Source organism: Petromyzon marinus, chromosome 41, assembly GCF_048934315.1.
Source record: "Petromyzon marinus isolate PM22_M1 ecotype Great Lakes invasive population chromosome 41, UKy_Petmar_22M1.pri1.0, whole genome shotgun sequence".
Lineage (NCBI taxonomy): Eukaryota > Metazoa > Chordata > Hyperoartia > Petromyzontiformes > Petromyzontidae > Petromyzon > Petromyzon marinus.
In genome coordinates, this window is record NC_133707.1 from 4,267,403 (window position 1) to 4,293,954 (window position 26,552).

Here is a 26,552-nt window from a genome sequence, read left to right on the forward strand (position 1 = left end):
GCAGTCGATAGTCGACACGATTTGAGATTCCTATATGTTGAATGTATGCACCTTCCTGCCAAAGTAAATTCCTTGTCTGTGCGAACTTTCATGGTGAATAAAACCCTTTCTGATTCTGAAAGCCCCAACCGCAGAAGATCCCCCGGGTTTGATATCCCACGAAGCTCACGGCCCCCACCCCAGGCCGCATCCGCTGCACAAACCACGGCAGTGGATGCGGACAGCCTCACGATGCACAAAGGGGCCGTCCATAAATGACGTCACGCGATTTTGGACGATTCTTGACCCCCCCCCCGCCTTCGTCACACGGCGTCACAAAAAGTCAGACCCTTCCTCAAATATGATGTCACAAAGCTCTGCCCCCCCCCCCCAAATAAATAAAACATGCTTCAAATCGCTTTAAACTATTGTCATTGTAGTGCGTATTTAATGTGGCGCTGCAATCTGATGTTCTAGGAGAAAACATTTATTTAAAAGTATATTTAATTAAGTAGAACGTTTTGATTTAAAGCTTTCGTGACTGCAGTAATTCATATTCTTAGCTCTTTCGGTAAAGTCACGTTGAAGGGAAACAATAATATATAAAACAAAAATATATAAAACAATATATTATATATATTATTATTTTATTGTTTCCCTTCAACGTGACTTTACCGAAAGAGCTAAGAATATAAGAGGAACGTGTTGTCTATATGTATTTAAAGTTGCGCATTTTGATGTGACGTCACATTTCTCAACCTCCCCTCCCCCGCTCGTGACACCCCCCAGGTGCGTGACGTCATTTATGGACGGTCCCTTAAGAAGAAGTAGTTGGAGACATCGCAGCGACGATGCTACAACTTACCCCGCTAACCCCTGTCCGCGGTTGTCTGGGCTTGATCACGTGAACGTGAAGTTGTAGCCGTTGCTCTGCAGCTGCATCAGCAAGAAGAAGATCGCCACGACCACTACAACTTGACGATGACGTTCGCCGTTTGACGCAGAGATTCGAGGTTCGAATCCAGCGGCCACCCTAGTTATCACTGCGGGAGTATTAACCATACAAAGTCGTAACTACTCGCCGTCTGCTTAGGGGCCGTCCATTAATGACGTCACGCACATGGGGGGTGGGTGGGGGGTCAGACATTTGTGACGATGTGTGACGTCACGTCAAAATGCGCAACTTTAAATAAATATAGACAACACGTTCTACTTCATTAAATAGACTTTTTAATAAATATTTTCTCCTACAACATCAGAGTGCAGCGCCACATTAAATACGCACTACAATGACACTAGTTTAAAGCGATTTGAAGCACGTTTTATTTTATGGGGGGGGGGAGGAGAGCTTTGTGACGTCATATTTGAGGGGGGGTCAAAATCGTCCAAAATCGCGTGACGTCATTTATGGACGACCCCTTAACCGTGCGCGTTAAAGATTCCGTGGCGTAATTCGCCAGAGAACGGCCACGTGCAGCGAGTGGCTCCATGCTCCAAATTCGCGGAGTTTGACGAACTACCCGCAGATAATTACCAAAGTTGTAAACTACACCGCCCCAGCTCCCCACCGCCATCGCAGTGCTTGAGACTTTAAAATTAGACCGGAGAGAAATGTGATGACCCCTTGTCCCGGTCTAATTCTGTCATCACGGGCAACAGCGCCCTGCTGGCCGAGGCGGGTAACTCAGCCTCCTCACTCACCCCCTTCCTCCTCCTCATCCCTCACCCCCTTCCTCCTCCTCATCCCTCACCCCCTTCCTCCTCCTCATCCCTCACCCCCTTCCTCCTCCTCCTCGCTCACCCCCTTCCTCCTCATCCTCCCTCACCCCCTTCCTCCAACTCCCTCACCCCCTTCCTCACCACCCTCACCCCCTTCCTCCTCTTCCCTCACCTTCCTCACCACCCTCCTCCACGGCTCACCAACACCGTACAGGAGGAGTCCCAGCCGCGTCCTTCGTCTGCACGGACAAGACGAGTCTCCCCTTCCTCCCTCTCCTCCCCAAGCCCCCTGCGTGTCGAGTTGCGGCGTCGAAGTCTCTCTGCTCCCTGCACGAGTTCGTGGGTGCCGGTGGGTGTCGTGACCGGTTGCCGTGTGGATGGCTGCCGGGGCTTTCGTTACGGGGCAGACTCTCGTTGGCCGGTGGCGTTAATGGTGTTGCGTCGAAAGTCGCTTCTGTGTGGCCTGCCTTGTTGGTAGTGGTCGTGTCGTGTGTACGGCCTTGTCCACCGGGCATGGTGTGCGTCTTATGGTGGCGTCGTGTGCAGCGATCTTTCGTTACCTTGGGGGTGATGGTGGTAGTGTTACAGTGAGGGTGATGGTGGTAGTGTTACAGTGAGGGTGATGGTGGTAGTGTTACAGTGGGGGTGATGGTGGTAGTGTTACAGTGAGGGTGATGATGGTAGTGCTACAGTGGGGGTGATGGTGGTAGTGTTACAGTGAGGGTGATGGTGGTAGTGTTACAGTGAGGGTGATGGTGGTAGTGTTACAGTGGGGGTGATGGTGGTAGTGTTACAGTGGGGGTGATGGTGGTAGTGCTACAGTGAGGGTGGGCTACAGTGAGGGTGATGGTGGTAGTGTTACAGTGGAGGTGATGGTGGTAGTGTTACAGTGAGGGTGATGGTGGTAGTGCTACAGTGGGGGTGATGGTGGTGGTGTTACAGTGAGGGTGATGGTGGTAGTGTTACAGTGGGGTGATGGTGGTAGTGTTACAGTGAGGGTGAGGGTGGTAGTGTTACAGTGAGGGTGATGGTGGTAGTGTTACAGTGAGGGTGATGGTGGTAGTGTTACAGTGGGGGTGATGGTGGTAGTGTTACAGTGAGGGTGATGGTGGTAGTGCTACAGTGAGGGTGATGGTGGTAGTGCTACAGTGAGGGTGATGGTAGTGCTACAGTGAGGGTGATGGTGGTAGTGCTACAGTGAGGGTGATGGTAGTGCTACAGTGAGGGTGATGGTGGTAGTGTTACAGTGAGGGTGATGGTGGTAGTGTTACAGTGGGGGTGATGGTGGTAGCGCGACAGTGAGGGTGATGGTGGTAGTGTTACAGTGAGAGTGATGGTGGTAGTGTTACAGTGGGGGTGATGGTGGTAGCGCGACAGTGAGGGTGATGGTGGTAGTGCTACAGTGAGGGTGATGGTGGTAGTGTTACAGTGAGGGTGATGGTGGTAGTACTACAGTGGGGGTGATGGTGGTAGTGTTGCAGTGAGGGTGATGGTGGTAGTGTTACAGTGAGGGTGATGGTGGTAGTACTACAGTGGGGGTGATGATGGTAGTGCTACAGTGAGGGTGATGGTGGTAGTGTTACAGTGAGGGTGATGGTGGTAGTGCTACAGTGGGGGTGATGGTGGTAGTGCTACAGTGAGGGTGATGGTGGTAGTGTTACAGTGAGGGTGATGGTGGTAGTACTACAGTGGGGGTGATGGTGGTAGTGCTACAGTGAGGGTGATGGTGGTAGTGCTACAGTGAGGGTGATGGTGGTAGTGCTACAGTGGGGGTGATGGTGGTAGTGCTACAGTGAGGGTGATGGTGGAGTGCTACAGTGAGGGTGATGGTGGTAGTGTTACAGTGAGGGTGAGGGTGGTAGTGTTACAGTGGGGGTGATGGTGGTAGTGTTACAGTGAGGGTGATGGTGGTAGTGCTACAGTGGGGGTGATGGTGGTAGTGCTACAGTGAGGGTGATGGTGGTAGTGCTACAGTGCGGGTGATGGTGGTAGTGTTACAGTGAGGGTGAGGGTGGTAGTGTTACAGTGGGGGTGATGGTGGTAGTGTTACAGTGAGGGTGATGGTGGTAGTGCTACAGTGGGGGTGATGGTGGTAGTACTACAGTGAGGGTGATGGTGGTAGTGCTACAGTGGTGCTCCTCGCGAACAGCACTTGCCCCAACAGTCTGTTGAAGGCTATACGGGGGATCTTTGTTACGGACGCATTTGTTATGGACGCATCGTCGAAACGTCGACGATGGCTGAACCCTAACGATCTCGTCGCGTTCATTTGACAGTCGCGTGCATGGGCTTCGTGCAGGGGTGGTAAAATATCAATCAATGGAAAGGTAATTTAATAATACCGGGGCGGTGCCCCACTTAAACGAACACAGCCTTATTATTCAAAATATAAACACGTGAAACTTTTTTTTAAAAAATAACCGTGTTAAAGCATTTTTTTTTTAAACTTAAACCAATCGGCTCATGTAATTCGTATTTGTGAAGTCGTGTTTTGCCTTTTTTAATCCATTCTGTTATAATCCATTTGTAAAGAACGTGAGGATGGGGCATGCGGTGTGAAGAACCCTTGACACCCACCGTCCAGTATGTGGGCTGACAACCCGTGGCATCCATCACTCGGTAGCAATCGACAACTTCACCGATGATCGGCTCAGTTACGCAACTAAAAGCATAACGTGAATGTAGTTGAGGGGTGGGGGGGAAGGTAAAAAAAACTATCTCACTTCAGTTTGCACGTGTGCCACTGGACGGGTGGTGATGGGCGTGGCTTGGTGACATCTTCAACATCTTAAGGCGTGTCACACTGGCGGTGGTTTTCAGGGGGTTTCCAGCATTCGGGCGGCAGAATGTCAGGATCTGAGTGAGTAAATGACCTAAAAAAAAGTGATTGCTTCCATTTTTTCGTTGATTCATTGGCTTAATTGAACTAAAAAAAATAAACTATATTTTATATTCTTGGTTCTTTCGGTAAAGTCACGTAGAAGGGAAAGAATAAAATAATAAAAATATAAAACAAATAAATACGACGTTTCGACTGCAACACAAGCAATCATCATCAGGTGTGAAAACCACAGCAAGAAAATTTGAAAAATGTTCTTGCTGTGGTTTACACACCTAATGATGATTGCTTGTGTTGCTGTCGAAACGTCATGAGAATTTTATTGTTTTATGTTTTTATTATTTTATTCTTTCCCTTCTATGTGACTTTACCGAAAGAACCAAGAATATGAATCCCTGCAGTCACGAAAGCTTTAAATCAAAAATATATATTTTACCAAATAAGGCCCACTGAGCTATATATCTATTTTTTTAAGCGACTTGACCACAAATGATAGCTCAACGAAGTGGCTCATCACGTGTATATTTACATCAACCAAATACTCTGAACGCACGTTTATTCTAAATGTGAAGGGAAAAATCTGAGGCCCCGTAGAAAAAAATCCACGCGACCACGGGGGAGAGAGAGACGCTGCGAACTCCAAATATACAACAGGCGTCAGGGTTGGGATCAAACCCTCGACCTCCTGTATACGAGGCGAGGTAGTTAACATCTCGCCACCGTGGCGCCCCATTAACTAACCTTAGATTGACTAATCGTAGAGAACGTTCTGGACTCCCGGCCCCCAGGTCGCCGCATCTCTGCCGGACACGATGGCTGCCGGAGTGGTACGTGTGGTGCAGAGGCTGAGGGAGACCCTGGAGGAGCACAGAGACTCCATCGGTCAGTGGTCACTCTGGGTCACTCAGGGACACGCGGGGTCACTCTGCCTCAATGGTTACTCCTCAGTCACTCGGGATCACCCAGGGTCCCTGGGTCAGGCAGGGTCAGATGGTGACTGGGTCACAGGGTCACACAGGGCCGATTGTTACCACTGTTCGGTGGTGAATTGGATCATTGCCTTAGGCTTTTCTGCAGGAGAGAATGTGACATTCAAATTTGGTGAGAAACATTATTATGGGAAGGAAGAGATGGCACCCAGTTATTTGGGTCGCCGGTTTCTTAGCACAATACAAAGTTAACGATCTGCACATACAATTTGCACGTAATTTGCATCAACCATAAAACATTCGGTTGCCCGAGCGTAAGAATAAATGTTCACAGAGATTACGTGAAATGTTCTCGACAACAGTTTGCTCAAAATAAACCTGCACATAAGCCTTTCTGCAAATTTCAATCTTGCTATCATTAATATTTATAACGAACACGGCTGTCAGCTACACATGGAATAGTTTTTTTTCACAAGAATTGATTTAATACAAGGAAAACTCTGGACCGGTTTCGATATTCAGTGTCTCATCAGCAAGAGTCAGGCTGCTTTAAACCAATGCTGATGAACTGCCAAATATTTGTAAGACCCGACCATCTGTTAGATATGGGTCTTTGAATCGATGTAGTGGCAACACTCGACTGCCAGAGGGCAGCAGAGCCTCAGGATCTGCAGCTCAAATTCACGCGACACCTGCCGGATGACATCAATCCAAACACAATTCGCTTAAAGATTAAATATTATTAAAAATGGTATTGTTTCCTTTGTGCTGCATACCGCCTGTTTCATGTGTATTGCCTGTTTCGTCAGCACTGTCTTTTTTTTTACTCCGTACTGATGTACTCGCAGTACAGTACTTGTGGCGAAGTCTGCAGTGGTTGTCCTATGGGGTTACTCGCCCCCGTCGTAGGAACGTGGAATGTCCACAACTAGATCTGGGATATAAACAGGAGATGAGCACCCCCTCAATGCTCAATTCCTGAGCATGCTAGTGGCTCAGTGTGTCTGTGTGTTTCCGTGTCGACCAGTCGTTGTGTGAGATGGTGAGCGTGTCTCTGTGTCTACGTGTTCAGCGTAGCAGTTAGCGCGCTGCGCTACGAAGCCGGTAACCCGAGTTCGATTACCGATAACAGCTAACGCGAGTTACGATTATCTGAACTGGTCCTGTACCTCCCCTAGGTCGACTCATCCTCAAATGAGTACCTAATGCGGTGTATAAACATCGCCATCAGGGAGACAAAGGCGGCTGGGGGTGTTGCTGGCCACCCACCCCCTCGTGTGCCGTGCCGGCCTTCACAGGTGCTGCTCGCTAACAGCACTTGCCCCAACAGCCTGTTAAGGCTATACGGCGGATCTTTGTCTTTGTAGACCTGTCTGCGTGCGAGATGACGACCGTGCCCGTGGCGGTGAACGTGATGCTGGCGGAAGTCGCGGACGACGTTCGGGTCGCATCTCTGGCCGACAACATGCTCAAGTCGCTGCCCAGAAACTTCCTAAGCACCTTCTCCCGCCTGCATGGTACGGCGGGTGCTGCCGTGGTGCTCCGCTCGTTCACCTAACAAGGAGAGCCTCGAGACTCTTTCAGGAGGGTCCTGCCAAATGTTTGCAATTGGGAGGGGGGGGGGAGCGGGGGCGATGCTGCTGCTATGTATAATCCCAATTGAGAAATTTGCAGGTCATGTTTTCAGCTCTTTGGATAATTCTTTGCCAATTCCAGTGACATTGTATGACTTTATTTTGGTCGCTATGGGAAGAAACGGGAGAACCCAGAGGGAGACTCATGCAGAACTGGGGGAGAGAGAATGTACAAACCCCACCCAGAAAGGTGGTGCAACTAGCCCGTTTTGCGGATTATACTTCCCTTCGTAGAGTAAGGCGTACCTCGATCTTGTGCTCAGTGCGAATTAAGTTACGCCAATCTGGGAACACAAAAGCAAAGACAAAAGATCCCCCTCATACCCTTAAGAGACTTTTTGGGGAAGTTCTGTTAGGGAGCACCAATTTTGGTCAGCACGGCACACGAGGGGCTGGGTGGCTAACACCAAGTCCGCCCGCCGTTGTCTCCCCAGTGGCAATGTTTACACGTTGCACAAGGCACTCATTTAAGGCTGAGTCGACCTAGGGGAGGCCCAGGACCGATACATATAATCGTCACAGGCGTTGGCCGTGAGCGGGAATCGAAGTCGGGTCGCCGGGTTTGTAGCGCAGCGTAGCGCTAACCACCGCGCCGCCGCTCCCCACAAATCTGGTATCGCGCGCACACGCTCGCGCGTGCCGGGCTGCGTGACGCACCGGCAACTTTTTCCCTTTGTAACACCGGGAGAATTTTGCGCGCGTCGCAACCCGGGGAGAATACGGCAATCGTTTTGCCCCGCGCGGCAGTTTGACCCGCGCGGCAGTTTGACCCGCGCGGCAGTTTGACCCGCGCGGCAGTTTGACCCGCGCGGCAGTTTGACCCGCGCGGCAGTTTGACCCGCGCGGCAGTTTGCCCCGCGCGGCAGTTTGCCCCGCGCGGCAGTTTGCCCCGCGCGGCAGTTTGCCCCGCGCGGCAGTTTGCCCCGCGCGGCAGTTTGCCCCGCGCGGCAGTTTGCCCCGCGTTTCGCGAGAGTAAGACTCGCGTCGGGTCGTCGCGTCCCCGGCGTCTCTTGCGTTATAACCCACGGAGCGCACAAAGGGTGCAGCACGACCCCCTCCCTCCCCCACCCCACCCCGACAACGCGCCCACGCGTGCGTGCCCTTTCCTCTTCCTCTCCCCCGACGACGGCGCTGCGATTCTAATGCGTTGCCGCTTCCTGTTCCCGGAATAAATATACACACAAAGTTAAAACCTCGATAGGAATTATGAAAATCTGCTGGTGTTGAGGTTATTTGTTTTAAGAGTCCAAAGTGCGTGGTCCGTGATGAATCATGGTGCCGTGCGCTACGCAGTTTGTTATGGGCGATGGGGGCGGGCGGGGATGACGGTGGTTGTGAACAGAGTTGCGGAGCGCACTGGTCGCCGGTTCGACTCCCATCTCCTGGCACGGCAGTTGAAACAACGCGGCAACTTTCCAAAATCCCCCCGCCATGAATGGGTGCCCCGCAGTTAACTCGATCGGTAGGTCGTATGTCGCGGGGTAAAGTGTGGGTAACGAGAGCACTTCGAGGGCGTGATTATACTTTTTAAGTCGGCGGTGTCGAAGGCGATGCTGATGATGCTTTGTTTTATTTTCATATTTTGTCAGAGCTGCACCTGCAGGGCAACCAACTCAAGTCGCTGCCGGATGCGGTGGCCTCCCTGACCGAGCTGCACTTCATCAATATCTCCAGGAACTGCTTTGTGACCTTCCCGGATACCCTCACCGCCACGCCGAGCCTGCGCTCCATCGACGTGTCCCACAACTCCCTGCAGGGTGAGCTCGCTCGCTTCCCGCGTCTCTCCCCCCCGCGAACTCTCCCCCCCGCGAACTCTCCCCACCACGAACTCTCCCCGCGAACTCTCCCCCCCGCGAACTCTCCCCACGAACTCTCCCCACGAACTCTCCCCACGAACTCTCCCCACGAACTCTCCCCGCGAACTCTCCCCCCCACGAACTCTCCCCACGAACTCTCCCCACGAACTCTCCCCGCGAACTCTCCCCGCGAACTCTCCCCCCCGCGAACTCTCCCCACGAACTCTCCCCACCACGAACTCTCCCCGCGAACTCTCCCCACCACGAACTCTCCCCGCGAACTCTCCCCACGAACTCTCCCCGCGAACTCTCCCCGCGAACTCTCCCCCCCGCAAACTCTCCCCACGAACTCTCCCCACCACGAACTCTCCCCGCGAACTCTCCCCACCACGAACTCTCCCCGCGAACTCTCCCCGCGAACTCTCCCCCCCGCGAACTCTCCCCACGAACTCTCCCCACCACGAACTCTCCCCGCGAACTCTCCCCACCACGAACTCTCCCCGCGAACTCTCCCCGCGAACTCTCCCCCCCGCGAACTCTCCCCACGAACTCTCCCCACCACGAACTCTCCCCGCGAACTCTCCCCACCACGAACTCTCCCCGCGAACTCTCCCCACGAACTCTCCCCACCACGAACTCTCCCCGCGAACTCTCCCCGCGAACTCTCCCCCCCACGAACTCTCCCCACGAACTCTCCCCACCACGAACTCTCCCCGCGAACTCTCCCCACGAACTCTTCCCACGAACTCTCCCCGTGAACTCTCCCCACGAACTCTCCCCACGAACTCCCCCCACGAACTCTTCCCACGAACTCTCCCCACGAACTCTCCCCACGAACTCTCCCCGTGAACTCTCCCCGCGAACTCTCCCCGTGAACTCTCCCCACGAACTCTCCCCACGAACTCTCCCCACGAACCCTCCCCACGAACTCTCCCCACGAACTCTCCCCACGAACTCTCCCCACCACGAACTCTCCCCGCGAACTCTCCCCACGAACTCCCCCCACGAACTCTTCCCACGAACTCTCCCCACGAACTCTCCCCACGAACTCTCCCCGTGAACTCTCCCCGCGAACTCTCCCCGTGAACTCTCCCCACGAACTCTCCCCACGAACTCTCCCCACGAACCCTCCCCACGAACTCTCCCCACGAACTCTCCCCACGAACTCTCCCCACCACGAACTCTCCCCGCGAACTCTCCCCGCGAACTCTCCCCACGAACTCTCCCCACGAACTCTCCCCCCCGCGAACTCTCCCCGCGAACTCTCCCCGAGAACTCTCCCCCCCGCGAACTCTCCCCACGAACTCTCCCCCCCGCGAACTCTCCCCACGAACTCTCCCCGAGAACTCTCCCCACGAACTCTCCCCCCCGCGAACTCTCCCCACGAACTCTCCCCCCCGCGAACTCTCCCCACGAACTCTCCCCACGAACTCTCCCCACGAACTCTCCCCCCCGCGAACTCTCCCCACGAACTCTCCCCGCGAACTCTCCCCCCCACGAACTCTCCCCACGAACTCTCCCCCCCGCGAACTCTCCCCACGAACTCTCCCCACGAACTCTCCCCGCGAACTCTCCCCGCGAACTCTCCCCACGAACTCTCCCCGCGAACTCTCCCCCCCGCGAACTCTCCCCGCGAACTCTCCCCCCCGCGAACTCTCCCCACGAACTCTCCCCACGAACTCTCCCCGCGAACTCTCCCCGCGAACTCTCCCCCCCGCGAACTCTCCCCACGAACTCTCCCCACGAACTCTCCCCGCGAACTCTCCCCGCGAACTCTCCCCACGAACTCTCCCCGCGAACTCTCCCCCCCGCGAACTCTCCCCGCGAACTCTCCCCCCCGCGAACTCTCCCCGCGAACTCTCCCCACGAACTCTCCCCGCGAACTCTCCCCCCCGCGAACTCTCCCCGCGAACTCTCCCCGCAAACTCTCCCCGCGAACTCTCCCCCCCCGCGAACTCTCCCCACGAACTCTCCCCCCCCGCGAACTCTCCCCGCGAACTCTCCCCGCAAACTCTCCCCGCGAACTCTCCCCCCCCGCGAACTCTCCCCGCGAACTCTCCCCCCCGCGAACTCTCCCCACGAACTCTCCCCGCAAACTCTCCCCGCGAACTCTCCCCCCCCGCGAACTCTCCCCACGAACTCTCCCCGCGAACTCTCCCCGCGAACTCTCCCCTTGAACTCTCCTCGCGAACTCTCCCCGCGAACTCTCCCCGCAAACTCTTACCGTGAACTCTCCCCACGAACTCTCCCCACGAACTCTCCCCGCGAACTCTCCCCCCCGCGAACTCTCCCCGCGAACTCTCCCCGCGAACTCTCCCCGCGAACTCTCCCCGCGAACTCTCCTCGCGAACTCTCCCCGCGAACTCTCCCCGCGAACTCTTACCGCGAACTCTCCCCACGAACTCTCCCCACGAACTCTCCACACGAACTCTCCCCACGAACTCTCCCCACGAACCCTTCCTGCGAACTCTTCCTGCGAACTCTCCCCACGAACTCTCCCCGCGAACTCTCCTCGAGAACTCTCCCCACGAACTCTCCCCCCCGCGAACTCTCCCCACGAACTCTCCCCACGAACTCTCCCCATGAACTCTCCCCACGAACTCTCCCCCCGAACTCTCCCCGAGAACTCTCCCCACGAACTCTCCCCGCGAACTCTTCCCGCGAACTCTCCCCACGAACTCTCCCCACGAACTCTCCCCACGAACTCTCCCCACGAACCCTTCCTGCGAACTCTCCCCGAGAACTCTCCCCACGAACTCTCCCCGCGAACTCTTCCCGCGAACTCTCCCCACGAACTCTCCCCACGAACTCTCCCCCCGAACTCTCCCCACGAACTCTCCCCACAAACTCTCCCCCCCGCGAACTCTCGACACGAACTCTCCCCACGAACTCTCCCCACGAACTCTCCCCACGAACTCTCCCCACGAACCCTTCCTGCGAACTCTTCCCGCGAACTCTCCCCCCCGCGAACTCTCCCCCCCGCGAACTCTCCCCCCCGCGAACTCTCCCCCCCGTGAACTCTCCCCGCGAACCCTTCCCTGTAAAAATCTAACTGCCGATGTTTCGGGAAATAGCCCTGCTTCAGAGCAAAGCATTGGTTCTCACGCACTCGACCCAATTCGAGCATCACGATCCTACGAATCGATACCGGTCGACGAATCGGTGTCTCATAGCCCCCCCCCCCCCGTCTTGTGGCACACTCCGCTGGTTTCCTTCCACGCAGTGAGTCCTGGCCGGACCTGGCAGGTTCCATCATTAGGGCGGCAGGCTGGCGCAGTGGTGACACTCGCGCCTCGCAGAAGCACTCCTCACTCGGGCGCTTCTCTGCGTTGTTCTGCATGGGTTTACTCTGCATTGTCCAGTATCCTCGTCCTCCCACAGCTAAAAGAAAACCATACAACGTAACCGGTGTTGGCCAAAAAAACATCCCAACGTTACATACATAACCTGCACGTTTCTCAATGGGGATTACGCAGCAGCAGCAATAGCAACAACAACAACACAGCTCCGCTGCTGTGTAAACTTGGAATGACCCTCCTGGAAAAGAGTCTTGAGACTCGGCGAGGCTTTCCTGAGTGAATAATCCTAAATAAGGAAATGTACGCGCATGCAAACCACAACACAGACAAAAGGTCCTCCCCGTATAGCCTTTAACAGACTATTGGGGCAAGTGCTGTCAGCGAGCACCTATGAAGGCCGGTACGGAACACGAGAGGGTGGGTGGCCAGCACCACGCCCGGCCGCCTTTGTCTCCCCAGTGGCGATGTTTACACACCACACCAGGTACTCATTTGAGGCTGAGTCGACCTAGGGGAGCCGCAGAACCGGTTCAGATAATCGTCACTGGTGTTGGCCGTGAGCGGGATTCAAACTCGGGTCGCCAGGTTCGTAGCGCAGTGCGCTAACCGCTGCACGAGGCACACACACACACGCACACACACACGCGCCCACAACAATAAAACGACCCCCAATTGGCAGTGAACCTTGCCTGCATTGCATTCAGCTGCATTAGCGGCTAAGAGATGGAATAGTTTAGCGAATTATTTTGTTTTATTGTAGACTCCCGCTTTTCCCATGGCAGACTCTTAATCTCGTTTGTGCATCTGCCATCTCACGCAGCAGTCATTATCATCGTCATCGTCATTCTGAGATGCCCCCCTGCTATCGCTGTGCGTTTTAAGAAGGCACGCGCAAGAGCTGGTGGCGGTGTTGGTGGTTGCCAATGGAGTGGACAGTCATGCTGCCCAAACTGCAATCGAACCGAAATCCAACCGCAATTCAACTGCAATCCACGTGCAGTCCAAACGAAATTTAAGAGAAATCCAATCGCAATCCACCTGCAATGCAACTGCAATTCACCCGCAGTGCAATTTTTCAATCCACTTGCGAAATCCAACTGCAATCCACCTGCAGTCTAACCGCAATCTGCCCACAATGCACCCACAATCCAACTGCCATCCAACTGCCATCCAACTGCCATCCACTCGTAATCCAAACTAAATCGAACCGCGATCCACCCGCAATCCAAAATCGCATGAAGAAATGTAACCTTCCCCATAACGCTTAGGTGGGCATGGTTCAGCCGTGCGATTTGATGAAATTGTCACAATCATGTCGGGGTTACGCTTCTTCCCCAGAACCCATTCTCCTTCCCCGACTTGCTTTACCCAAAATGCAAATGAAGTGAGCCCGGATTAGATGGGAAATATTAAAACCTTTTTCCGTGTTCGCTGGCTTCATCAGTGTCGAGCAGCTGGGTCCCCCGGCTTTTGATGCTCTTGGCTTTTCGGGACGAATGTTAATTTGAGTGCCACCACCTGGCAGATTGTGCGAGGCGTCGCGGGCCGTGCAGTGCTCGTGATGTGTTTACGGTGCACGTATTTGCGTGCGTGTTTGCGGTGCGCGCGAGCGAGCGTGCGTGCGAATGAGCGTGGGTGTACGTGTCATTCAAGATTGCCAGAGGAAAGGGACGCCTTTTGTAAGAGTCTCTCGGTGTCTGCCGCACAGCGCTGGCTTGGTGGCCAAAACCAATGCTCCAGCGGTGTTGGTTGTGGACCACTCGACTCGTGGTTTTGGCCACTAGAACCACAAATCCACGTAGCCCAGCAGCGGCTCACAGTCCGAATGTTGCAAGTTCAAATCCAAGTTGGGGGGGGGGGGTGGGTTGACTCAGCTTATCATCCCCCTGTGGCCAGTAAATTGAGTACCGCTTTGTGGGCGAGTCAACAGCAGTTGGCCCATGGAGAGGCTCGCCCACCGCCATGTGAATGTGGAGTGTCCACCACTGGCTCGGGGCTGTGAACGGGAGATTAGCAGCGCGCCTCGATGCTCATTTGAGCCGGAAATAACTTGGACTTAAAAAAAAATGTGTATTTGAGCAGCGGCCAAAAGAGGTGTTAGACGGTTTAAAGCGGCAATCCTGATGTTACGATTGGCTCTGTAGCCGGCCGGCTTGCCGTGAAGCCCGGAGGACACAACCCGGCGATGCTGGCTGCGTGGATGAGACCGTGGCGAGGCTCCGCGTTGTAATTCAGGTCACGTGCACCCTTTTTGCCGAAATCTTGGAACAAAGCCCTAATCCGTCTCTGCTGTGCAGCGGTTAGCCAGTGGCTGCCTCTGAACACCGAGCGATCGTGCGGTGATGCAACTGGTCTTGGCCAAACATCCCTGTGCTGAATAATCACTTGCAAGTGACTCAGTTGTTATTACGTGGCCAATAACACACATGTAGAGGACCGTAGAATTTGGGCGATCGTTGGCGTCGGCCACCGCTGCCTGACCACCGCTGCTGCCTCCCCGCTCGCCTTTGGTTCCCCGCTTCCTCCGAGTCGTTCCTTCTCTTCCAGAGCGAATACGAATACCCGGCGGTGATGGTGGCGCGTTAACAAGTTGAAATAATTACAATGATTATTCTAATTGTAACATTGCTCGCTCCGCTCCTGCGGAAACCTGGCAGTACCCTCCTTTCAAAACAGAGAGTGGTGAGGCCCCGGCGAGGCTTTGCTTGGTAAATGAGCAGAATAACGACAACAACAAAACCAACACCACCACCAACACCACCACCGAAGTTTCAATTTCCCTCCTCCCTCTGCAGCCCGACCTCCCTCTTTAAACCGCAGATCGTCAGGTTGCCGCGCGTGCCGTGGGCGAAGCCAGCGAGCCGGCACGCGTCTTCCCCTGCGGGCATCGTTGGGTGGGGGGTGGTGGAGTGGCGCGTGGGAGGGGGGGGGGGGGTCACACATGAAAGGCGTCGAGGCCGGGCGAGAGACGCGGGGCGAGCGAGAGATAAAAGCCGTCGAGGGCTTTCTCGCGTCATCGTGATGAATGTGACCCCCTCGCTCGCAACTTCATTAGCGTCGACGTGCGGGTTAGCGAAGCCAGCTTCAGACGGCCCGGACGTTGGATTGAAGCCGGAAGAGCGCCCCCCCCCCCCCGTGTGAGCTGTGAAACTCTCTGTCCAACCCCCGCCGCACTCCGCCGAGCTGGGGTCGGCAGTGGCGGAAAATTACGCGGGGAGTCGCACGCGGGGAGTCACACGCGGGGAGTCACACGCGGGGAGTCACACGCGGGAGTCACACGCGGGGAGTCACACGCGGGGAGTCACACGCGGGGAGTCACACGCCGGGAGTCACACGCGGGGAGTCACACGCGGGGAGTCACGGGGTAGATAGTGTAAACGATCACGCCTATTCTTCCGGGTCAGGTCGAGTCAGTGCTCGGGGGCTCTCTTTGTTTTCCTGTGGGTACGGCTTTTTCTTATTTTTCATCTTGAGTGTGGCGTTTGGAAAAAAAAACAGCAGCAGCTGCTGCAGGCTATAGTCGCGTGTCTTAACGTTTTGAGCCATTCCACGACATCATCCGGGGTGGTGGCGGAGTGGAGAAGTCCGCTGGTTCCGCCAGAATGCCGCGTAGTTGTATTGGGGTAGCTGAGTGGAATAGACCGCTTGTTCCACCAGATTATGTGTATTGCATCAAAATCAGAATATTTATACTGGATGAATCCTATGAGCTATAAAGCTCTTTGTCACAGATGTCCAGTCGGGGCGGGTTACAACAACAAACGATACAAAAAACACACATCGGGCAGTGAAGCCTGATGGTTCACACCTCACCACAGCATGAGGTCCCTGATCCTTCGACTTATGGAGGAAATATCCTTACATCTTCCTCCTCCTCCACGTGTTGTCATCATTGTCGTTGTTGTTGGGGATGCGACGGTTGGTCAGGGCAGCAAAGACGACTCAGGGCTGTTCCTCCATCAGCTCTTCAGCGACCTGTTCTTGTTTAGAACGGCGCTGACGCCGCTGCCGCCGCCGCCGCTGCCGCTGTCCCCACGTCTCTCGCGCGACAGGGCCGTGCCGTGCTCTTCGGCCGACACAGGAGGCGAGGATGCATGCCTGTCGCTGAAGAAATTATCATCTTGGATGTATGTTGAACTTCTTTCGCGTGGCCAACCGTGCGAATCGGAGGTGCCGGGGAAGGACAAAAATCAGTTCTAAAGAAATGTGAAGCGACTGGAGATGCGACGTAAATTAAAACTATTGTCATGTAAAACATATATATGTGTGTAAAAAAAAAATGCAGCAGTAGTTTATTGTGTGTACAAAGGAAGGATAAATTATACTCGCATAGTTGTCAAATTCACAGCTGTGGCTGCGATTGACGTTGATAATAATTTGCATTTATAAGGCGCAATTCATCCGGGGATCACGGTGTGCCACGTCCATGGCTGAGCTGTGAGTTTTAGGTGCCACTCCGTGACGGTCAATTCGAGGCATTCACCACGGGACACGAGGGTTCGGAATAGCGGAGCGGGCGGCAGAAATGGACGATGATTCATCGGATGATTACGGTTCCCCGCGAATATTTTCTCCCTCTCTCTTCCCCCTTCTCTTTTGTTCAGCTTTGAGAGGATGTCGACGGAACGACTCCTGCGCTCCGCGTGCAATCACGCGGAGCGACAGATCCGGGGCGGAGGATCTGCGAGGCTGCGTGCTGTGCGATCGGGAGTGGAGATTTACGTAGTTGGGTCCGTTGGGGCGGGGGGGGGGAATCGAAGTCATTGGCGGCGGCGGCAGCGGCAGCAGCAGCAGCACCGTGATGTACTTTCCCACATGGTGCGCGCGTGGGTGGCTCGGCGAGTGGGATGCAGACGGCCGTCTGCGCCATCACGGACCCCTTCGTGATGGCCTTGGCGCCGTGATCATGGCCCGAATGGCGAATTGCGCGAACGAGTTGATTTGACGGCTCGGCGGGATGGTGTGTGGTGGTGCGGCGGGGCGGTTTTGTGGTTGCGAGTGTGGCGGTGTGGCACAGTGGGATGGTGTGTGATGGTGTGGTGGGTTTGGCGTGTGGGTGTGTGGTGGAGCGGTGTGTAGTGCAGTGTGCTGGTGTGTGGCGGTGCAGTGTGTGAGTGTGGCGGTGCAGTGTGTGAGTGTGGCGGTGCAGTGTGATAGTGAGTGATGTTGTGTGGTGGTGCGGTGGAGCAGTGTGTGACGTGGTGCGCGATGCTGTGTATCGTGCACTTTGACAGGCCGCTATGTTAGATATGGATAGGGCAGAGAGAGAGAGAGAGATTAATTCTGCAGCTCATTCCAGCGTGCATGTTGGAAGAGGCCGTAATTAACCGGGAACCCCCGCAGAACAAACACTTCAAGGAATCGCTCTGAGCCTCATGCAGTATGTATAATGCCATTAGAACTATTTCAGCCGCTGCGATTGTGTTTTGGTCCACCATCGGGAAAAAAAAAAACTCCCGTCCGCCACGCGGTGGGACGCCGCCGCATGGCGTAACGGTCAACTTTCTCAAAATCCCCCGCCCCTTCTCCCCACACCGCCCCTGTCCACCCAGCAGCTTGCATGGAGTACGCAACGGTCAGTCGATCGGCATATAGCGTGTGGCGAGGTTCAGTGTGGCTACTCACAACGTCTACCCAGTCAATCAGTCTATCTTTATTCCGCGTGCCAATGTCGCCCTCAACAAAGTGGGCGTCGGTGCACATTGGAGGGGTACGCGAACGGTACTGGGGGCAACAGGAAACAAAAACAGAAACCCGTCACGACCTCAGCGGCCAACACCGACTGAGCAGAGTCAATTGCAACTGCGTGCAATGAATAGCATAAGAAAGGTAAAGTCATAAGTCAAAGTAAAGAAATAAGAAAATGAAAAGTAAAGAGACAGCAATCCAAGCCGAGGCGCATCCCCAAACTTTACGAGGGTGGGGAACGGTCCTGGAATTTCAGGCATATAAAATAGGGCCTTAAAATACTAGTTTTGGGGTCTTAAAGCGGGGGTGTGGTGGGAGCGGGGATGGGGGGAGTTGTTCACCCCCATCCGGGGCTCCCCCACTCACCCATCCAGAATCAGCCGCTGTCCAGCGTGGGAGAGTCGTCCAAAACATTGGTCGCTATAGGGGGCTCCCAAGAGCGGGCCTCTAATGGAGGCCCTTCAGGCCAAGCAGTGGCGCGAGCGGGCAATTGCAGGGGCTGGCGCCTGTGCCTCTGTAGTCACCGCGTCGCGATGACGGGGATTGCGGCTGCTCTGATGTGAAAAAAAACCCTTTTTTTTTTGGCTCGTCACCGCAGCCGCCGCCGCGGCCGCCTCGACCCGTCCGCGCGGTCCGAGCGAGAAAGTTTCGCGCGGAAGGATTATTCAAATGGTCGCATTGTAGCCGCGAACAGAAGCGAGGGGGTCGTTCGTCATCGCGAAAGGTCGCGTGCGAGATTTGGCGGCACGGAGCGAAACGTGCGCTGGGCGCACAACTCGTCGATACGCCGTTCGCTCCATTTCCCTTCCTCCAAGTGACTCCTTATCATTTGTATTATGTTCTAAACGCAGTGGCTGAGCGCAGGCGCCAGAAAGCCTCCCCCCCCCATCCTGCACCCCTAACGCCAAATGGCCGGCAACAAACAGCACCCGTGAACGTTGTAAACACCGCAGATGAGAGCGTAATGCGTTTTTCTTGAATTGAGCGAGATTATTATTATTATTACAAGGGCCTGGGAGAGGTAGACGATGGGAAACGGGAATTCCAAGGTTGGGGGCTGGGCGAGGAAAGAAGGAGAAGGGAGGTGACCTGCAGTGTGGCGAGCAGGTGAGTAGGTGGGTGGGTGAGTGAGTGAGTCGTTGTGACTTGCCGTGCGGTTGTATGTGCGTATGTTGAAGTTCTCTCGCACTGTAGATAGCCAACCTTGCTAATCTGTGGGTCTCTGTGTGATGTTGGTGCCTGCGGGTCTTTGTGTATGTGTGTATGTTGAAGTTCTCTCGCACTGTAGGTAGCCAATCTGTGGGTCTCTGTGGGTCTCTATGTGTGTCTCTATGGATGTTGGCGTCTGCGGGTCTTTGTGTATGTGTGTATGTTGAAGTTCTTTCGCACCGTTGGTGCGGGGGACGTATGTATAAGCACATTTAAAATCATACATTGAGATTATTTTTTATTATGTTGCTGCGATAACTTTCCACACGATAAGCCACTTTGTTGAGCTATCTTTTGTGGCCAGGCCACTTCTGAAAAACAAGTTAATACCTCAGTGGGTCTTACCTGGTAATACAAAATATATATTAGTTTCATCTGTATATTTGTAAGTGATTTGTCTACCTTTCCTATACGTTGCACTCCTATCATATATTTGTATTGTTTGTTGTAACGTTCTGACCCACCCCTACTGGATATTTATGAAAAAGAGCTTTATAGCTCATCGGATTCCTCCAGTATAAGTGCATATTCTGATTCTGAACTACCAAGCAAGTGAAAATCACTCAGAAAACGAAAACTTAATAAACATCAAGAAATGGCACGTAAACAAGAGGCACCACCAACAACAACAAACGTCATCACAACAGAAGACCATCATCCCCACACAGGACCACCGCATCCTGCCTGGTGCATCAACGCTCGTGCCGCTCCCGTCCTAAATGATCGCGAGTTGATCTCCTCCATCTCGACGTGAGTGGAAAATTCGGAGTCTTCCTTCTGTGACCGAGGACGCAGAAGTCAAATATCGTCGCAACCTCAAATTGAATTGCCGCATGGCGGAGCGATTGTGCTGACTGGCCAGCTGCCGCCGTGGATTATGGGAGTTTATGGCTTTGTCGCTGCCGCGTGACACAAACTGACACCGTTAATAAATAAGCTCCGTGACAAATTAAATTATAAACACGGCCCTGCCAGAAACGTGTTTACATCAGCGGTTCGCGTGCACCCGTTGTGATGTGCGCACGCCCACAGAGGCAAAAGATCCCCCACGCCCGTATAACCTTCGGCAGGCTGTTGGGGCAAGTGCCGTTTAATGAGCACCTATCAAGGCCGGCAGGGCATACGAGGGGGGTGGGCGGCCGACTTTTGTCTATCCCCAGGACCGTTGTTTACGCACCGCACCGGGTGCTCGTTTATGGCTGAGCCGACCTAAGGGAGGTCCAGTAACCGGTTCGAACGTTCCTCACTGTTATCGGTCGTGAGTGGGAACGGAACTCGGGTCGCCGGGTTCGCCGTAGCAACGCGTTGAGCGACAACCCTCTCGCTTCCCAAAGCGCGTGCGTGCGGTGCTAATCTGGCATTGCGTTGTGCGCGTTATCGCGCTGTGAGCGGTAAATCTTGATTACATTTGTTTGCAAGTGAAATACTTCTGCTGCCCCAATGAATTACTTTCACGGGCAAATGCCAGGTGGTTGTTGTTGTTGCCTGCAGGACTCGTTTAGCGAGGGGTGGGTGGGGTGGAGCTACGTTTGGATGAGTGCCTTTTTGTTGTGAGTTAGCAGCCGTTGTTTTATATACAGGGTGTCCATAAATATTTTATATATACCATTAATTCTATATATACCATTTTATATATACCATTTTATATACTGTATACCATTTTATATACTGTATACCATTATATACCATCGGATTGTCTTTGTGTGTCAGTTATTTACGACATTGTCATCATCAGCCCTTTTGTCGATTTACTGCTAGATGAAGGCCTCCCACAAGCCCTCGCCACCTCTCCGTACCCCCCACGCATCTCTCTTTTTTAATGCAGACCAATAAACTAGTTTGGGACTTTAGGGACACCAGCCGGCCATTAACGGTGTGAGAATGCGTGCGCCCGGGGCCATCGTTATCCATCGCCGCCGCGTCAATGTGGGCCCACCACACAGTTACAGGCTCCGCTGATTGTATTTCGACGCCACGCAGGAGGGGGGGAGGTGGGGGTTGGAGAAGCCACGTGTCGAGGGGTGGCACTGTGGCTTGGTGGCCCCGCGGCTTGGCAGCGCGCACTCCCTCCGCGTGTCCCTCCGCGTCCGTCCGCCCGCAGCCGCTCGCTGTAAACGTGATTTAGGGCGAGATTCATTTTGCCGCTGTGGATTTCCGCGCGATGTGTCGAGCCACCTCGATTGAGCGATCATTTGTGATGGCCAGGTGGCTTCTGGACAAACAAAAACTAATAGCTCGGTGGGTTATACCTGGCAAAATTACCAAAAATAGTTTATATTTGTATTTTTTAAGCGATTTCTTTACCTTTCATATACTTTGCACTTTTATCATGATTTTGTACTGTTTGTTGTTGTAACGTTCTGACCCGCCCCTCCTGGACATCTGCGAAAAAGAGCTTTGTAGCTTATCGGATTCCTCCAGTATGAAGACGTTCACTGCATCGCGCACTTTCGGATGTGTTTACGCGGCCGTCTGGAACGCTCTTCCTTACGATGTTAGGAAGCCACTGGCGCTATGCAGCTTTAAATCATCTCGATTGAAAACGAAATTCTTTAAAAAATGCTTTTTGTGTTTAGTTTGTTGTCCTTCCCTCGCACCTCCGATTAGCGCGGTTTGCTACGCACGCTACGAAAGCAGTTCGACCAACGCATGAATATTCTGGTTCTGTTGGCGATCCGACGTTACGTCTCCCGGCACTGTGTCGGAAAACCTCCCCCTGAAGACGTCCGTCCAATCTCTCTCCCGCAGAGCTCCCCGCGGAGAAGCTCGCGGCCATGCCCTCCCTCGCGACGCTGATCGTCACCGCGAACCCCCTGGCGCAAGACGCCGTGGGCTCGCTGAGCCTGCTGACGGACACCCTGCGAGTGACGATGGCGCCTCCGGAGGAGCACAACGGCCGCGGCGGCGATCGCGAGACGAGCGCCGGCGGCGACTCGGCCGCTCGTGACGAGGCCCGCCGTGCCGCTGACGTCGTTGCCGCTGACCGCTGCCCTTCCCAGAGTGACCGCCCCCACCTCCCGCTGCCTCCGCCCCCACCGCCCCCACCCCCCCTACCACCCATTCGCCCCAGGCCGGAGTGAATGGTCCTCCTCGGCCAGGCGGTCGGCAACCTGCAGCGGCGGAGCCGCGTGCGGCTCTTTAAGGGCTGCAGTGCGGCTCTCGGCATTCGAAAAAAAATGTGTTATTTTGGTTGCCGATCTCTTACCATGGTAGTCCAGTTCACCATGGTAGTCCAGTTCACCATGGATGTCCAGTTCACCATGGACGTCCAGTTCACCATGGTAGTCCAGTTCACCATGGTAGTCCAGTTCACCATGGACGTCCAGTTCACCATGGTAGTCCAGTTCACCATGGTAGTCCAGTTCACCATGGTAGTCCAGTTCACCATGGTAGTCCAGTTCACCATGGTAGTCCAGTTTGTCGTGAGCAGGGATCGGCAACCTGCGGATCCGGAACCGCGTGCGGCTCGTTAAGTGACTGCTTCGTGACCCTTATTTATTAAGGAGCCACCGTCCCCTATTCACCAACAACGCATTAGCTGCTCTTGTTGTTCTTGTGGTTTGCTGACCCCTGTCCTAGACGCGGCCTCGATGTCCCCCCGCACAGCACGTGGGATATGCACGTTACAGTCAGAGGCCATTACAGTCGGTGACGGCTGTGCGGGGTCCGTAAAATGACACCGCGTGCGTGTGTTTGTGCGTCCGCGTGTGTGCACGTGGCGGTTTGCGCGCTACTCTATGAACCCGGCGACCCGAGTTTGATTGCTGCTCACGAATAACTGCAATAATAATAATAGTGGCGAATACTTGAACCGGATCTGGACCTCTCCTAGATCGACTCGGCCTTAGAAAAAAGTATCTGCTACGGTGCTTAAACATCTGTACTGGGGAAACAAAGGCGGCTGGGCGTGGTGCTGGCCACAGCGCCCCCCCCCCCCTCTTGTGCTGTGCCGGCGTTAATAGGTGCTCGCTAACAGCGCTTTCCCCAACTGTCTGGAAAAGTTTACGTGGGTGAAACTTTGTGCGCATATTTATTTATATACGCCGGTCATCTCGGTCAACCCGTAGCACCTGGGCCTGTCCTGTGACCTCGTGCCAGCGAGCCTTCGACATTTCACGTGGAATCAAAGTGCACTTTGCCTGGCACAAGCGCCGTGGTGACGTCACCGAAACTTACTGGCTCATCCTGTTGTTGGAGTTTGTGTGCGCGCGTGTGTGCGCGCGCTTTGGGCTGGGGGGAAGCGCCGTTAGCGAGTAGCAGCACCTATGGAGGCCGGCACCGGCACACGAGGGGGTGGGTGGCCAGCACCACGCCCTGCCGCGAGTGTGGGGGAGCGGTGTCGCAGTGGTCAGCGCGCTACGCTGCTCTGCGGACCCGGCGACCCGAGCTCGATTCCCGCTCACGGACAACACCAGTGACGATTACCTGAACCGTTGCTGGGCGTCCCCCCTGGGTCGACTCAAGTGAGTACTTGGTGCGGTGCGGAATAGGCGAAGGCGGCCGGACGTGGTGGTGGTGGCGGCGGCGGCGGCGGCGGCCACGGCCACGGCCACCCATCCCCTCCGCGCGTAGCGGCCGGCCTTCAATAGGTGCTTGCTACTCGCTAACGGCACTTGCCCCAAGAGTCTGCTCAAGGCTACACGTGGCCTTTGTGCCCTCTGAGCCAACTTTCCGTGTGTTTGCTGCGTTGTTTTGCTGTTGACGCTCGGGTTAAAAGTCCCCGTTATCCTCCTCCCGCTGACACTCGCTCGGCCGGGCGTCTGTCGCACAGAGCGGCGGCAGAGTCGCCTGCATAAATCATTCAGCTGAAAAATTCACGACAAGAGATTTTTTTTTAAACCCCATCCGGATCGGTTGGGTATTCATGAGCTGTTTTATGTATGTTTTGAAACGGGGCAGATGTGAGTGAGCTCTAGGGAGATGAGCAGAAGCAGAGGGGGTGGTGGATGCGATGTTTAAACATGAGGTCAACTCCTTCCCCCCCCCCATCACCACTCACATGAGTCCGAGGCAGATCTAGAAACTTCCAATGTGGGGGGGGGGGGAGGGGATCAGTCCCGAAATCATAAAGATTCATAAAGAGAGCCCTATATTACTTTATTTCAAACTCGATATATTTTTATCAAATAAATAGCAATAAAAAAACGATTATATTATTTGGTTCGTTCGGTAAAGTCATGTAGTTAGAAAAAATAATAAAAAATCAAGTGAATACATTTTTAAAAGATTATTAAAAATAAAATAATAAACAACCTTTGTTGCCTGCATAAATCATTCAGCTGAAAAATGCACAACCTTTGTTGTTTATTATTATTTGATTCACTTTATTATTATTTTCTATTTACATGACTTTACCGAAAGAACCAAAGCATATGAATTCCTGCAGTAAGCGAAAGTTTTAAGATTGTAACCACCACAGCCACCAGCCTCGCGACCAAGGGGAAGACGTCGGGACACCCAGGAGGAGCCGGTGGGAGACTCTCAAGGCAACATCTTGGAGGACCTGGCGGAGGAGGAATGAAAGGAAGCGAGGGCAAAGGGAGTGTGTGTGTGTGTCTGTGTGTGTGTCTGTGTGTGTGTGTCTGTGTGTGTGTCTGTGTGTGTGTCTGTGTGTGTGTCTGTGTGTGCGTCTGTGTGTCTGTGTGTGTGTCTATGTGTGTGTGTGTGTGTGGAGCCGTCAACGCCGCGCTTAACTTGACACCTTGACGGACGCCTCTGGCAGCCGTGAAGCCGTCTCGGACGTGGCGTCATGGGCGTCGACGAGGCAGACATTCGCTGGCGAGGCAGGGGGTTGGAGACCGCCGAGGCCATGGCTGGAACACATTGTCCACGGCCGATGAGGCCCAGGGGGACACTTGTACGTGCGCGCATCTGTCGCGCGCGAACATAGTCGGGGGAGGCGGGGGGGGGCAGGGGGCGGTGGGGGGGGGGGCAGGGGGCGGTTGGGGGGGCAGGGGGCGGTGGGGGGGGCACGTCGCCACTGAGTGCCACCGTGTAGAGAGAGTCGGTGAGAGGGTTGAGCATGGAGGTGGAGTGACTTACAAAGTGGAGCACGCGCGCCCTCTCTCACCCCCCTCACCCCCCTCTACCCCCATACACGCGGTCGTCAACACAGTCGAGGGTGGGGGGGGCTTTTTGCCCGGCTTGCAGATTTCAAGATCGCTCACGGTCACCGATCCGTTTTGAGAGGGAGTCTCTCGCTCCCAATATCAATTCACAATAAAGTGTGTTTGCGTTTTATCGTGTAAACGTGATGACATCACCTTACTCTATTTAAGACGAGAAACGGGAAGACGTCTTCACATTTCTGGCAATCGCCTGGTGATGCTGGGTTTTTTTTGTTGTAGTCACCAGCGAAACGTCGTTAACTCAAAATGGCAAATGTTTTTTTCGTGGGCTTACTGTCCAACACCACCGGCGGTGCTGAAGTAGCCACAAATTGGCACGTTTTGTTCCAAGTGACAAAACTCACTGATTGGCTGTGCCGGGGTGGAAGTCGAGTGACCGATACGAGAGAGAGCACACACAATATAGAGCCCAATCTCGGCACGTCTGTCATGGGCACGTGGCGATGTGTGGCCGCTTGCCACCGCTGCCAACGCAGAACCACAAGTTATAGTTTGTATTTATTCTTGTGTCAGGAATGGCCCGTCCGCTCGGGTGAACCGATGGCTCTCGGGTGTCGGAAGCAGCGCGCGCTCAGGGTCAACGCCGTTGCTTATCTATTCACGATAAAAAATATATATTTATTTCACCTGGATAAATATCTTGAGATGGGACGTCTCGTTTGCACGAGTGCCCAGGGGCTGCAAGGGACGCGTGCGCCGCGAACGCACAGCGGGGCTCGTATATCACAATCATGCTTCGATGTTGTGTTGCTACAACGCGTTAACCACCAGAGTGTCACGGCGGTCACTCGGGTGTCAAGGACGGGAACAAGACGGCCAGGGCACAGCGCTCGTGGGCATCGCACGTCGATGATTAGGTAGACGCTGGCCGGATCGAGGAGTGCACCCTTGCAGCTGTAACGGTTGCAGATGCCTTTGCCAGTGTGCGGGGTTTTTGATTAAAATGCACCGTGTGTTTGAGAGTTCGTTTCGCGTTGAAGCAGTTCCTGTGTCTGAGCGAGAGCGTCACGGAGGCGAAGATCTTAATAACCTCGTCTGGTCTACAGGAGGTTGTCGGCTCGATCCCCGACCCTGGAGTTTGCGTGTCTCTCTTCCCGTGCATGCGTGGATTTCGACTCCGGGTCCTCGGATTATGTCCCTCCGCATTTAGTATTTGGCTGATATCCGTTTCCACACAATGATCAGCCACATTGTTGAACTAACATTTGTGGCCAGGTCGCTTCTAACAACAAAGAGCTATATTAGCTAAGTGGGCCTTACCTGGAAACATAAATAGAGGTGAATAGGTAGGTAAATAGAGAGTGTGTCTGCCCAGATGTTATTGACTCGAGG

General features: G+C 54.3%; 1 protein-coding gene across 2 annotated transcripts; it reads left to right on the plus strand.

The window, feature by feature from the left end:
- The first annotated feature begins 1,437 nt into the window (after positions 1-1,437).
- LOC116950966 (leucine-rich repeat-containing protein 20) lies at positions 1,438-26,185 on the plus strand. 2 transcript variants are annotated; one of them, XM_076073251.1, is made up of 5 exons: positions 1,438-2,047; positions 5,326-5,419; positions 6,834-6,983; positions 8,690-8,857; positions 14,991-19,451. In XM_076073251.1, exons 2-5 carry the CDS (start codon positions 5,350-5,352, stop codon positions 15,215-15,217), a joined length of 615 nt encoding a protein of 204 aa, XP_075929366.1. In that variant the 5' UTR covers positions 1,438-2,047; positions 5,326-5,349; the 3' UTR covers positions 15,218-19,451. The 2 variants fall into 2 exon arrangements, with proteins under 2 accessions (XP_075929366.1, XP_032825074.1); XM_032969183.2 differs by lacking the exon at positions 14,991-19,451 and adding an exon at positions 21,841-26,185 and having other exon boundaries at positions 1,452-2,047.
- Positions 26,186-26,552: the final 367 nt, after the last annotated feature.

Bases quoted from the DNA above. Each gene is read 5' to 3' on its own strand.
- LOC116950966 (XM_032969183.2), top strand. From the start codon at position 5,350: ATGGCTGCCGGAGTGGTACGTGTGGTGCAGAGGCTGAGGGAGACCCTG. The intron at 5,420-6,833 runs GTCAGTGGTCAC...TTGTCTTTGTAG, and splicing joins GGAGCACAGAGACTCCATCG to ACCTGTCTGCGTGCGAGATG. The intron at 8,858-21,840 runs GTGAGCTCGCTC...TCTCTCCCGCAG, and splicing joins GTCCCACAACTCCCTGCAGG to AGCTCCCCGCGGAGAAGCTC.